A 10,828-nucleotide genomic window follows, 5' to 3' on the forward strand; every position below is an offset into this window, starting at 1 on the left:
CGGCAACGGCGCCATTTTGACGAATGGATTTTTGACGGTTTAGAATTTCACTAATGAAATCTCGTTGTAAAGTATAGTCTCTAAACCAACAATAATCCTTTCATACAAAAATTTGTTTGTCACAAGTACAAACCCCTAAAATCTATAAACTGAAGTATTCAAACCTCGGGTCGTTCTCCCTAGGATTTACAATAAAGTGTCTTGTTATTGGTTGTGAGTTATAATTGGGGTTTTTAAGATTTTAGACAAGAAATATAAATGGCAAAGAAAATAAACTAACAACTAATAAAACTCTTGGCAAGATATGAGAACTAGAAGTCCTATCCTAGTTATCCTCCTCAATTGTGATAACAGATTATCCATTACTCCCACTTAGTTAACCTCTAACCATGGAGGAAAGTCAAGTGGATGAATCAATAGTTATCCTCCTCAATTGTGATAACAGATTATCCATTACTCCCACTTAGTTAACCTCTAACCATGGAGGAAAGTCAAGTGGATGAATCAATTTGATTTCTCAAGTCCTAATCAACTCATAAAGGAAAGACTAGCTTTAGAGGTATTCAAATCAATTAGCAACTTCTAATTATCAATCAACAAAAGGATTAGATAACCCAAGAGTCACTAATTACTCAACCAAAGCCAAGAGGAACAAAAGCTACACTAAAATCCTACCAAGCATTTCATCAAACACTTGGAAGGCACAAAAGAAAAGCAAAGCAAATTGACAACAAGAAGAGAATCTAACAACAATTATTGAAAGAAATTAACAACAACAATCAAAAGAAACACAATTATTATGAATTACCTTGAATTGAATTGAAAGAAAGTAGAAGGAACAATACTAGATCTACAACAAAATATAAGAACAACATAAAAGAGATTACACCAAAAGAATAGGAGAAGAATGAATGTAACTACAAGGAATTGAGAAGATAGAAGTAGAAGAAGATGAATCTAAATCTAAATCTAAGAACTAAACCTAATCCTAATCCTAATTCTAGAGAGAAGAGAGAGCTTCTCTCTCTAGAAACTAGTTCTAACTACTTCTAAAACTAAACTATGACTAATGGTAACTAACATGTGTTTCCCTCTTCACTCCTTGGGTTAAATAGCATCAGAAATGAGTTGGATTGGGCCCACAAGGCTTCTAAAATCGCTGGCCACGTTTTGCTTCAAGTGGACTAGGTGGCAGCAACGGCGCGTGCGCGTACTATGCGCGTGCGCGCCACCATACTTGTAGCAACTAATGCAAATCTTATATCGTTTCGAAGCCCCGGATGTTAGCTTTCTAACCCAACTGGAACCGCATCATTTGGATCTTTGTAGCTCAAGTTATGGTCGTTTAAGTGCGAAGAGGTCGGCTTGACAGCTTTCCGGTTCTTTCATTTCTTCATGAGTTCTCCAACCTTTCATGCTTCTTTCTTCATTCCCTTGATCCAATCTTTGCCTCCTAAACCTTAAATCACTTAACAAACATATCAAGGCATCTAATGGAATCAAGATGAATTAAATTTATTCATTTTAAGACCTAAAAAAAATATGTTTTCACTCTTAAGCACAATTAAAGGAGAATATACAAAACCATGCTATTTCATTGCATAAATGTGGGTAAAAGGTTATAAAATCCCCTAAAATCAGTACAAGATAAACCCTACAAATGGGGTTTGTCACTCCCTCTATGTCAACTCCAACCGAATAACAGAGGTGACAAATGAGATGGGGGAAGGCTAACCTTGCCAAGGTAGAAGACTTGTCTGCCACCTTATAAAGTTCTTGAGATATAACCTCATGAACTTCTATTTCTTCTCCAATCATGATGCTATGAATCATGATAGCCCGGTCTATGGTAACTTCGGACCGGTTGCTAGTGGGAATGATTGAGCGTTGGATAAACTCCAACCATCCTCTAGCCACGGGTTTGAGGTCATGCCTTCTCAATTGAACCGGCTTCCCTCTTGAATCTCTCTTCCATTGGGCGCCCTCTTCACATATGACTGTGAGGACTTGGTCCAACCTTTGATCAAAGTTGACCCTTCTAGTGTAAGGATGTTCATCTCCTTGCATCATGGGCAAGTTGAATGCCAACCTTACATTTTCCGGACAAAAATCCAAGTATTTCCCCCGAACCATAGTAAGATAATTCTTTGGATCCGGGTTCACACTTTGATCATGGTTCTTGGTGATCCATGCATTGGCATAGAACTCTTGAACCATTAAGATTCCGACTTGTTGAATGGGGTTGGTAAGAACGTCCCAACCTCTTCTTCGGATCTCATGTCGGATCTCCGGATATTCACTCTTTTTGAGTGAAAAAGGGACCTCGGGGATCACCTTCTTCAAGGCCACAACTTCATAGAAGTGGTCTTGATGCACCCTTGAGATGAATCTTTCCATCTCCCATGACTCGGAGGTGGAAGCTTTTGCCTTCCCTTTCCTCTTTCTAGAGGTTTCTCCGGCCTTGGATGCCATAAATGGTTATGGAAAAACAAAAGGCAATGCTTTTACCACACCAAACTTAAAAGGTTTGCTCGTCCTCGAGCAAAAGAAGAAAGAAGAGAGTAGAAGAAGAAGAAATGAGGAAGAAGGGAATGGCTTTGTGTTCGGCCAAAGGGGGGAGAAGTGGTGTTTAGGTTGTGTGAAAATGAAGGAGTGAAGGAGGGTTTATAAAGGAGTGGGGAAAGGGTAGGGTTCGGTTAATTGAGGGTGGGTTTGGGTGGGAAAGTGGTTTGAATTTGAATGGTGAGGTAGGTGGGGTTTTGTGAAGGATGGATGTGAGTGGTGAAGAGAAAGATGGGATTTGATAGGTGAAGGGTTTTTGGGGAAGAGGTGTTGAGGTGATTGGTGAATGGGTGAAGAAGAGAGAGAGTGGTAGGGTAGGTAGGGATCCTGTGGGGTCCACAGATCCTGAGGTGTCAAGGAAAAGTCATCCCTGCACCAAATGGCATGCAAAAATGCGTTTTTAGCCATTTCTGGTGTTAAACGCCGGGCTGGTGCCCATTTCTGGCGTTTAACGCCAGCTTCTTGCCCTTTTCTGGCGTTTAACACCAGTCTGGTGCCCCTTTCTGGCGTTAAACGCCCAGAATGGTGCCAGACTGGGCGTTAAACGCCCAACAGCTAGCCTTACTGGCGTTTAAACGCCAGTAAGTTCTTCCTCCAGGGTGTGCAGTTTTTCTTCCAGTTTTTCATTCTGTTTTTGCTTTTTTCATTGATTTCGTGACTTCTCATGATCATCAACCTACAAAAAACATAAAATAACAAAGGAAAATAGTCAAAATATAACATTGGGTTGCCTCCCAACAAGCGCTTCTTTAATGTCAGTAGCTTGACAGTGGGCTCTCATGGAGCCTCAGAAATGCTCAGAGCCATGTTGGAACCTCCCAACACCAAACTTAGAGTTTGAATGTGGGGGTTCAACACCAAACTTAGAGTTTGGTTGTGGCCTCCCAACACCAAACTTAGAGTTTGACTGTGGGGGCTCTGCTTGGCTCTGTTTTGAGAGAAGCTCTTCATGCTTCCTCTCCATGGTGACAGAGGGATATCCTTGAGCCTCAAATACAAAGGATTCTTCATTCACTTGAATGATCAACTCTCCTCTATCAACATCAATCACAGCCTTTGCTGTGGCTAGGAAGGGTCTGCCAAGGATGATGGATTCATCCATGCACTTCCCAGTCTCTAGGACTATGAAATCAGTAGGGATGTAATGGTCTTCAACTTTTACCAGAACATCCTCTACAAGTCCATAAGCCTGTTTTCTTGAGTTGTCTGCCATCTCTAGTGAGATTTTTGCAGCTTGTACCTCAAAGATCCCTACCTTCTCCATTACAGAGAGAGGCATGAGGTTTACACTTGACCCTAAGTCACACAAGGCCTTCTTGAAGGTCATGGTGCCTATGGTACAAGGTATTGAAAACTTCCCAGGATCCTGTCTCTTTTGAGGTAATTTCTGCCTAGACAAGTCATCCAGTTCTTTGGTGAGCAAAGGGGGTTCATCCTCCCAAGTCTCATTTCCAAATAACTTGTCATTTAGCTTCATGATTGCTCCAAGGTATTTAGCAACTTGCTCTTCAGTGACATACTCATCCTCTTCAGAGGAAGAATACTCATCAGAGCTCATGAATGGCAGAAGTAAGTCCAATGGAATCTCTATGGTCTCATTTTGAGCCTCAGATTCCCATGGTTCCTCATTGGGGAACTCATTGGAGGCCAGTGGACGTCCATTGAGGTCTTCCTCAGTGGCGTTCACTGCCTCTCCTTCCTCCCAAAATTTGGCCATGTTGATGGCCTTGCACTCTCCTTTTGGATTTTCTTCTGCATTGCTTGGGAGAGTACTAGGAGGGAGTTCAGCAATTCTCTTGCTCAGCTGACCCACTTGTGCCTCCAAGTTTCTAATGGAGGACCTTGTTTCAGTCATGAAACTTTGAGTGGTTTTGATTAGATCAGAGACCATGGTTGCTAAGTCAGAGGTATTCTGCTTAGAACTCTCTGTCTGTTGCTGAGAAGATAATGGAAAAGGCTTGCTATTGCTAAACCTGTTTCTTCCACCATTATTATTGTTGAAACCTTGTTGAGGTCTCTGTTGATCCTTCCATGAGAGATTTGGATGATTTCTCCATGAAGGATTATAGGTGTTTCCATAGGATTCTCCCATGTAATTCACCTCTTCCATTGAAGGGTTCTCAGGATCATAAGCTTCTTCCTCAGATGAAGCCTCCTTAGTACTGCTTGGTGCATTTTGCATTCCAGACAGACTTTGAGAAATCATATTGACTTGTTGAGTCAATATTTTGTTCTGAGCCAATATGGCATTCAGAGTGTCAATCTCAAGAACTCCTTTCTTCTGACTAGTCCCATTGTTCACAGGATTTCTTTCAGAAGTGTACATGAATTGGTTATTTGCAACCATTTCAATCAGCTCTTGAGCTTCTGTAGGCGTCTTCTTCAGATGAAGAGATCCTCCAGCAGAGCTATCCAAAGACATTTTGGATAGTTCAGAGAGACCATCATAGAAAATACCTATGATGCTCCATTCAGAAAGCATATCAGAAGGACACTTTCTGATTAATTGTTTGTATCTTTCCCAAGCTTCATAGAGGGATTCTCCTTCCTTCTGTCTGAAGGTTTGGACTTCCACTCTAAGCTTACTCAATTTTTGAGGTGGAAAGAACTTTGCCAAAAAGGCATTGACTAGCTTTTCCCAAGAGTCCAGGCTTTCTTTAGGTTGTGAGTCCAACCATGTCCTAGCTCTGTCTCTTACAGCAAAAGGGAGTAGCATAAGTCTGTAGACCTCAGGGTCAACCCCATTAGTCTTGACAGTGTCACAGATTTGCAAGAATTCAGCTAAAAACTGATGAGGATCTTCTAATGGAAGTCCATGGAACTTGCAATTCTGTTGCATTAGAGAAACTAATTGAGGCTTAAGCTCAAAGTTGTTTGCTCCAATGGCAGGGATAGAGATGCTTCTCCCATAAAAGTCGGGAGTAGGTGCAGTAAAGTCACCCAGCACCTTCCTTGCATTGTTGGCATTGTTGTTATTTTCGGCTGCCATAGGTTCTTCTTCTTTGAAGATTTCTGTTAGGTCCTCTACAGAGAGTTGTGCTTTGGCTTCTCTTAGCTTTCTCTTCAAGGTCCTTTCAGGTTCAGGATCAGCCTCAACAAGAATGCTTTTGTCCTTGCTCCTGCTCATAAGAAAGAGAAGGGAACAAGAAAATGTGGAATCCTCTATGTCACAGTATAGAGATTCCTTTAGGTGTCAGAGGAAAAGAAAAGTAGAAGACAGAAGTAGAAAATTTGAACTTATCAAAGAAGATGGAGTTCGAAATTTGCATTAAGGAACAGTGTTAGTCCATAAATAGAAGGATGTGAGAAGAAGGGAAGTAATTTTCGAAAATTAAGTAAAAGATTTTGAAAACATTTTTGAAAAACACTAATTGATTTTCGAAAATGAAAGTGGAAAAGAAATCAAGTGATTTTTGAAAAAGATTTTAAAATTTGAAATAAAAAAGATTTGATTGAAAACTATTTTGAAAAAGATGTGGTTAAGAAGATATGATTAGTTTTAAAAAGATGTGATTGAGAAGATATGATTTGAAAAACATTTTAAAAATATTTGATTTTGAAAATTAAAAACTTGGCTAACAAGAAAATATATGATTCAAACATTAAACCTTTCTCAACAGAAAAGGAAACATACTTGAAATGTTGAATCAAATCATTAATTGATAGCAAGTATTTTTTTAAAAAATAGAAAGAAATTGATTTTGAAAACATATGATTGAAAAGATACGATTTGAAAAAGATTTGATTTTGAAAAAGTTTGAAAACTGAAAAAAAATCTGCATTAAAAACAAAATCTTCCCTCTTGTGCCATCCTGGCGTTAAACGCCCAGAATGGTGCACATTCTGGCGTTTAACGCCCAAAACTATACCCTTTTGGGCGTTAAACGCCCAACCAGGTACCCTGGCTGGCGTTTAAACGCCAGTCTGTCCTTCTTCACTGGGCGTTTTGAACGCCCAGCTTTTTCTGTGTAATTCCTCTGCTGTATGTTCTGAATCTTCAATTCTCTGTATTATTGACTTGAGAAGACACAAATTAAAAATATTTTTGGATTTTTAATAATAAGGAAAAATCAAAATGCAACAAGAATCAAATAACAATGCATGCAAGACACCAAACTTAGCAGTTTGTATACTACTGACACTAATGAGAATGCATATGAGACACACAAAACACTCAAGTCAAGAGAATTTAAAGATTAGAGTAAGAAATCATCAAGAACATCTTGAAGATCACTAAGACACATGAATGAATGCATGCAATTGACACCAAACTTAACATGAGACACTAGACTCAAACAAGAAATATTTTTGGATTTTATGACTTTGTAAATTTTTTTTTTTGTGATTTTCGAAAATTAAGTGGAAAAGAAAATAAAGGTATCAAAATTCTTAATGAGAATTCCAAGAATCATGCAATGTTATTCTAAAGCTTCAGTCTAAAGGAATTAGACATGGCTAGCCAAGCTTCAGCAGGACATTGCATTCAAGAGCTAAATTGATGAAAATCAATCAGCCTTGGTGATGATAAGAACATCACCTTGAAACACTAGAATTCATTCTTAAGAACTCTGAAGAAAAATACCTAATCTAAGCAACAAGATGAACCGTCAGTTGTCCATACTCGAACAATCTCCGGCAACGGCGCCAAAAACTTGGTGGACGAAATTGTGATCACTACAACGTCGCACAACTAACCAGCAAGTGTACTGGGTCGTCCAAGTAATAAACCTTACGCGAGTAAGGGTCGATCCCACAGAGATTGTTGGTATGAAGCAAGCTATGGTCACCTTGTAAATCTTAGTCAGGCAGACTCAAATGGATATGAATGATGATATACGAATGAAACATAAAGATAAAGATAGAGATAATTATGTAATTCATTGGTAGAAATTTCAGATAAGCGTATGAAGATGCTTGTCCCTTCCGTCTCTCTGCTTTCCTACTGTCTTCATCCAATCCTTCTTACTCCTTTCCATGGCAAGCTTATGCAAGGGTTTCACCGTTGTCAGTGGCTACCTCCCATCCTCTCAGTGGAAATGTTCAACGCACCCTGTCACGGCACGGCTATCCATCTGTCGGTTCTCAATCAGGCCGGAATAGAATCCAGTGATTCTTTTGCGTCTGTCACTAATGCCCCGCCTTCAGGAGTTTGAAGCTCGTCACAGTCATTCAATCATTGAATCCTACTCAGAATACCACAGACAAGGTTAGACCTTCCGGATTCTCTTGAATGCCGCCATCAGTTCTAGCCTATACCACGAAGACTCTGATCTCACGGAATCGCTGGCTCAGTTGTCAGGCGAGCACTCGGTTGTCAGGCGATCAACCATGCATCGTGTATCAGGAATCCAAGAGATATCCACCCAATCTAAGGTAGAACGGAGGTGGTTGTCAGGCACACGTTCATAGGTGAGAATGATGATGAGTGTCACGGATCATCACATTCATCAAGTTGAAGAACAAGTGGTATCTTAGAACAAGAACAAGCGGAATTGAATAGAAAAACAATAGTAATTGCATTAATACTCGAGGTACAGCAGAGCTCCACACCTTAATCTATGGTGTGTAGAAACTCCACCATTGAAAATACATAAGAACAAGGTCTAGGCATGGCCGAATGGCCAGCCTCCCAATGATCTAAGAACTAGATGTCCAGAGATGATCAAAAGATCTAAAATGATCCAAAGATCCAAAGATACAATAGTAAAAGGTCCTACTTATAGAGAACTAGTAGCCTAAGGTTTACAGAGATGAGTAAATGACATAAAAATCCACTTCCGGGCCCACTTGGTGTGTGCTTGGGCTGAGCATTGAAGCATTTTCGTGTAGAGACTCCTCTTGGAGTTAAACGCCAGCTTTGGTGCCAGTTTGGGCGTTTAACTCCCATTCTTGTGCCAGTTTCGGCGTTTAACGCTGGAATTCCTGAGGGTGACTTTGAAAGCCGGTTTGGGCCATCAAATCTTGGGCAAAGTATGGACTATCATATATTGCTGGAAAGTCCAGGATGTCTACTTTCCAACGCCGTTGAGAGCGCGCCAATTGGGCTTCTGTAGCTCCAGAAAATCCACTTAGAGTGCAGGGAGGTCAGAATCCAACAGCATCTGCAGTCCTTTTTAGTCTCTGAATCAGATTTTTGCTCAGGTCCCTCAATTTCAGCCAGAAAATACCTGAAATCACAGAAAACACACAAACTCATAGTAAAGTCCAGAAAAGTGAATTTTAACTAAAAAATAATAAAAATATACTAAAAACTAACTAGATCATACTAAAAACATACTAAAAACAATGCCAAAAAGCGTACAAATTATCCGCTCATCACTAATTATTTGGTTGCTCATATTTTTCCCCCACAATTTTCAAAGCATCAAAAAGATAAATTGAGAAGTGATGCTAAATACTATCTTTGGGATGATCTACATCTGTGGAGACGTGGGGCGAATTAAATAATTAGAAAGTGTGTGCCAGAATCTGAGTTCCAGTCAATCCTGCAATTTCGCCACTCCTCAGAGAGTGTGGGTCACTTTGCCTGCAACGAACAGCGAGGAAGGTTTTAGACTGTGGATTCTAGTGGCCACTTTATTTAGGGATGCCAACCAATTTTACAAATCCTGTCATCAATGCCAGAAATCTGGAAATACCTCAAAAAGGGATGAGATGCCCCAACAACTGATGATTTTTTGTGAGATTTTTGATGTTTGGGGCATGGATTTCATGGGACCGTTTCCAAAATCCAACGGGTTTGTGTACAATTTGTTAGCAGTGGATTATATCTCTAAATGGGTGGAAGCAATTCCTACCCGTTGTGATGATGCTAATACCGTTACTTCATTTTTGAAAAATAACATTATTTGTAGATTTGGGTCGCCACGAGTACTTGTGAGTGACCAAGGAAGCCATTTTTGCAATAGGAAAATCGAGGCATTGATAAAAATGTATGGGGTTATTCATAAGGTTTCCACAACCTATCACCCCCAAACCAATGGGCAAGCGGAAGTATCTAATAGAGAGATCAAAAGAATCCTAGAGAAAGTGGTTAACCCACAGAGGAAAGACTGGAGTTCTAGATTGGGAGACGCATTGTGGGCCTATAGAACAACTTACAAGACCCTAATCGGAATGAGCCCCTTCCGCATCATTTTTGGGAAACCCTGCCATCTTCCGATTGATATCCAACATAGAGCCTATTGGGGGTGAAGAATTGCAATCCAGACTTAAAAGGGGTGGGAATGGAACGTAAGCTGCAACTGGATGAATTAAAATGCCTTAGATTGGAAGCATATGAAAATGCTCAATTCTACAAGGAAAAAACTAAGGCATTCCATGATCAAAATATTAGGAGGAAGAACTTCAAGATAAGTGATGAAGTACTTGTGTACAATTCAAGGTTGCGTTCGATGCCCGGTAAATTGAGAAGTAGGTGGGATGGGCCGTTTAGAGTGGTGGATGTCAAACCTTATGGAGTGGTGGAGGTGATTCACCCTACCCATGGAGTCAAGTTCAAGGTTAATGGTCATAGAGTGAAGCTTTATCATGCTCAACCAAAGCAAGGAGTTAGAGATTTTGCTCCTTGAGGAAGTTTCTAAGTGACCAATGAAGCCATGCAAGTCCCACTTAGGACTCTAAACCAAAGTGCTTGGTGGGAGACACCCCACCATGGGGACATTTTTCTAATTCTATCTCTTGTTTATAGCTTTTTAAACTATTTGTTTTCTTGTGATATAATGCTTTGCTTAGATTTGTTTGATGATTTTGAGTTGTATAAGTTGAATTACTAGTGGACTATAATTTTGTGCTTGTTTGAATGATTTGGAGTTGGTATGTTGTTGTGATAAGGTTAAGAACCTTAGTTTTGAAGAGAAAAGAAAATTCTGAAATAGGGCATGCACAACTCTGTGTTTTTACCCACCTGTGCGGCCGCACAAGCTATGCGTCGGCACACGCCTTAACATGCCCTCTGGTCGCAGTGCCAGCACAGCCTGTGTGTGCGCGCTGCCCCCTTTTTCTCTAATCTGTGCATACGCACATCTGTGTGCGTACGCACGAGTTCCCTTTTTGCGCTTCATTTGTGCGGCCGCACAGACGTGTGCGTCCGCACGCCTTTTGCAAGCCCCTCTGGTGGGGGCGAGGGAACGACTTGTGTGTGGGAATAACCTCCCCCATTCTCATCCTCTGTGCGTGCGCATGGACCTGTGTGCGCACGCACACCTGCTTTCGTCCACAAGTCAAAAAAAGAGAGTCCCTCTGTGCGCTCGCACGCTTTTGTGCA

At 40.6% G+C, this 10,828-nt stretch overlaps 1 protein-coding gene and 1 non-coding gene across 2 annotated transcripts; both read left to right on the plus strand.

The window, feature by feature from the left end:
- The first annotated feature begins 5,038 nt into the window (after nt 1-5,038).
- On the plus strand, nt 5,039-5,146 carry LOC112793875 (small nucleolar RNA R71). Its single transcript, XR_003198564.1, has one exon. It is a non-coding gene; the product is annotated as a small nucleolar RNA R71 (small nucleolar RNA).
- A 4,642-nt stretch (nt 5,147-9,788) lies between these two features.
- Nucleotides 9,789-10,133, plus strand: LOC112778218 (uncharacterized). The gene has a single exon (XM_025822566.1). It carries the CDS (start codon nt 9,789-9,791, stop codon nt 10,131-10,133), a length of 345 nt encoding a protein of 114 aa, XP_025678351.1.
- The last annotated feature ends 695 nt before the right edge of the window (nt 10,134-10,828 follow it).

The sequence above is a fragment of the Arachis hypogaea genome, chromosome 3, assembly GCF_003086295.3.
Source record: "Arachis hypogaea cultivar Tifrunner chromosome 3, arahy.Tifrunner.gnm2.J5K5, whole genome shotgun sequence".
NCBI lineage: Eukaryota > Viridiplantae > Streptophyta > Magnoliopsida > Fabales > Fabaceae > Arachis > Arachis hypogaea.

Coding starts and splice junctions, on each gene's coding strand:
- LOC112778218 (XM_025822566.1), top strand. CDS start 9,789: ATGGAACGTAAGCTGCAACTGGATGAATTAAAATGCCTTAGATTGGAA.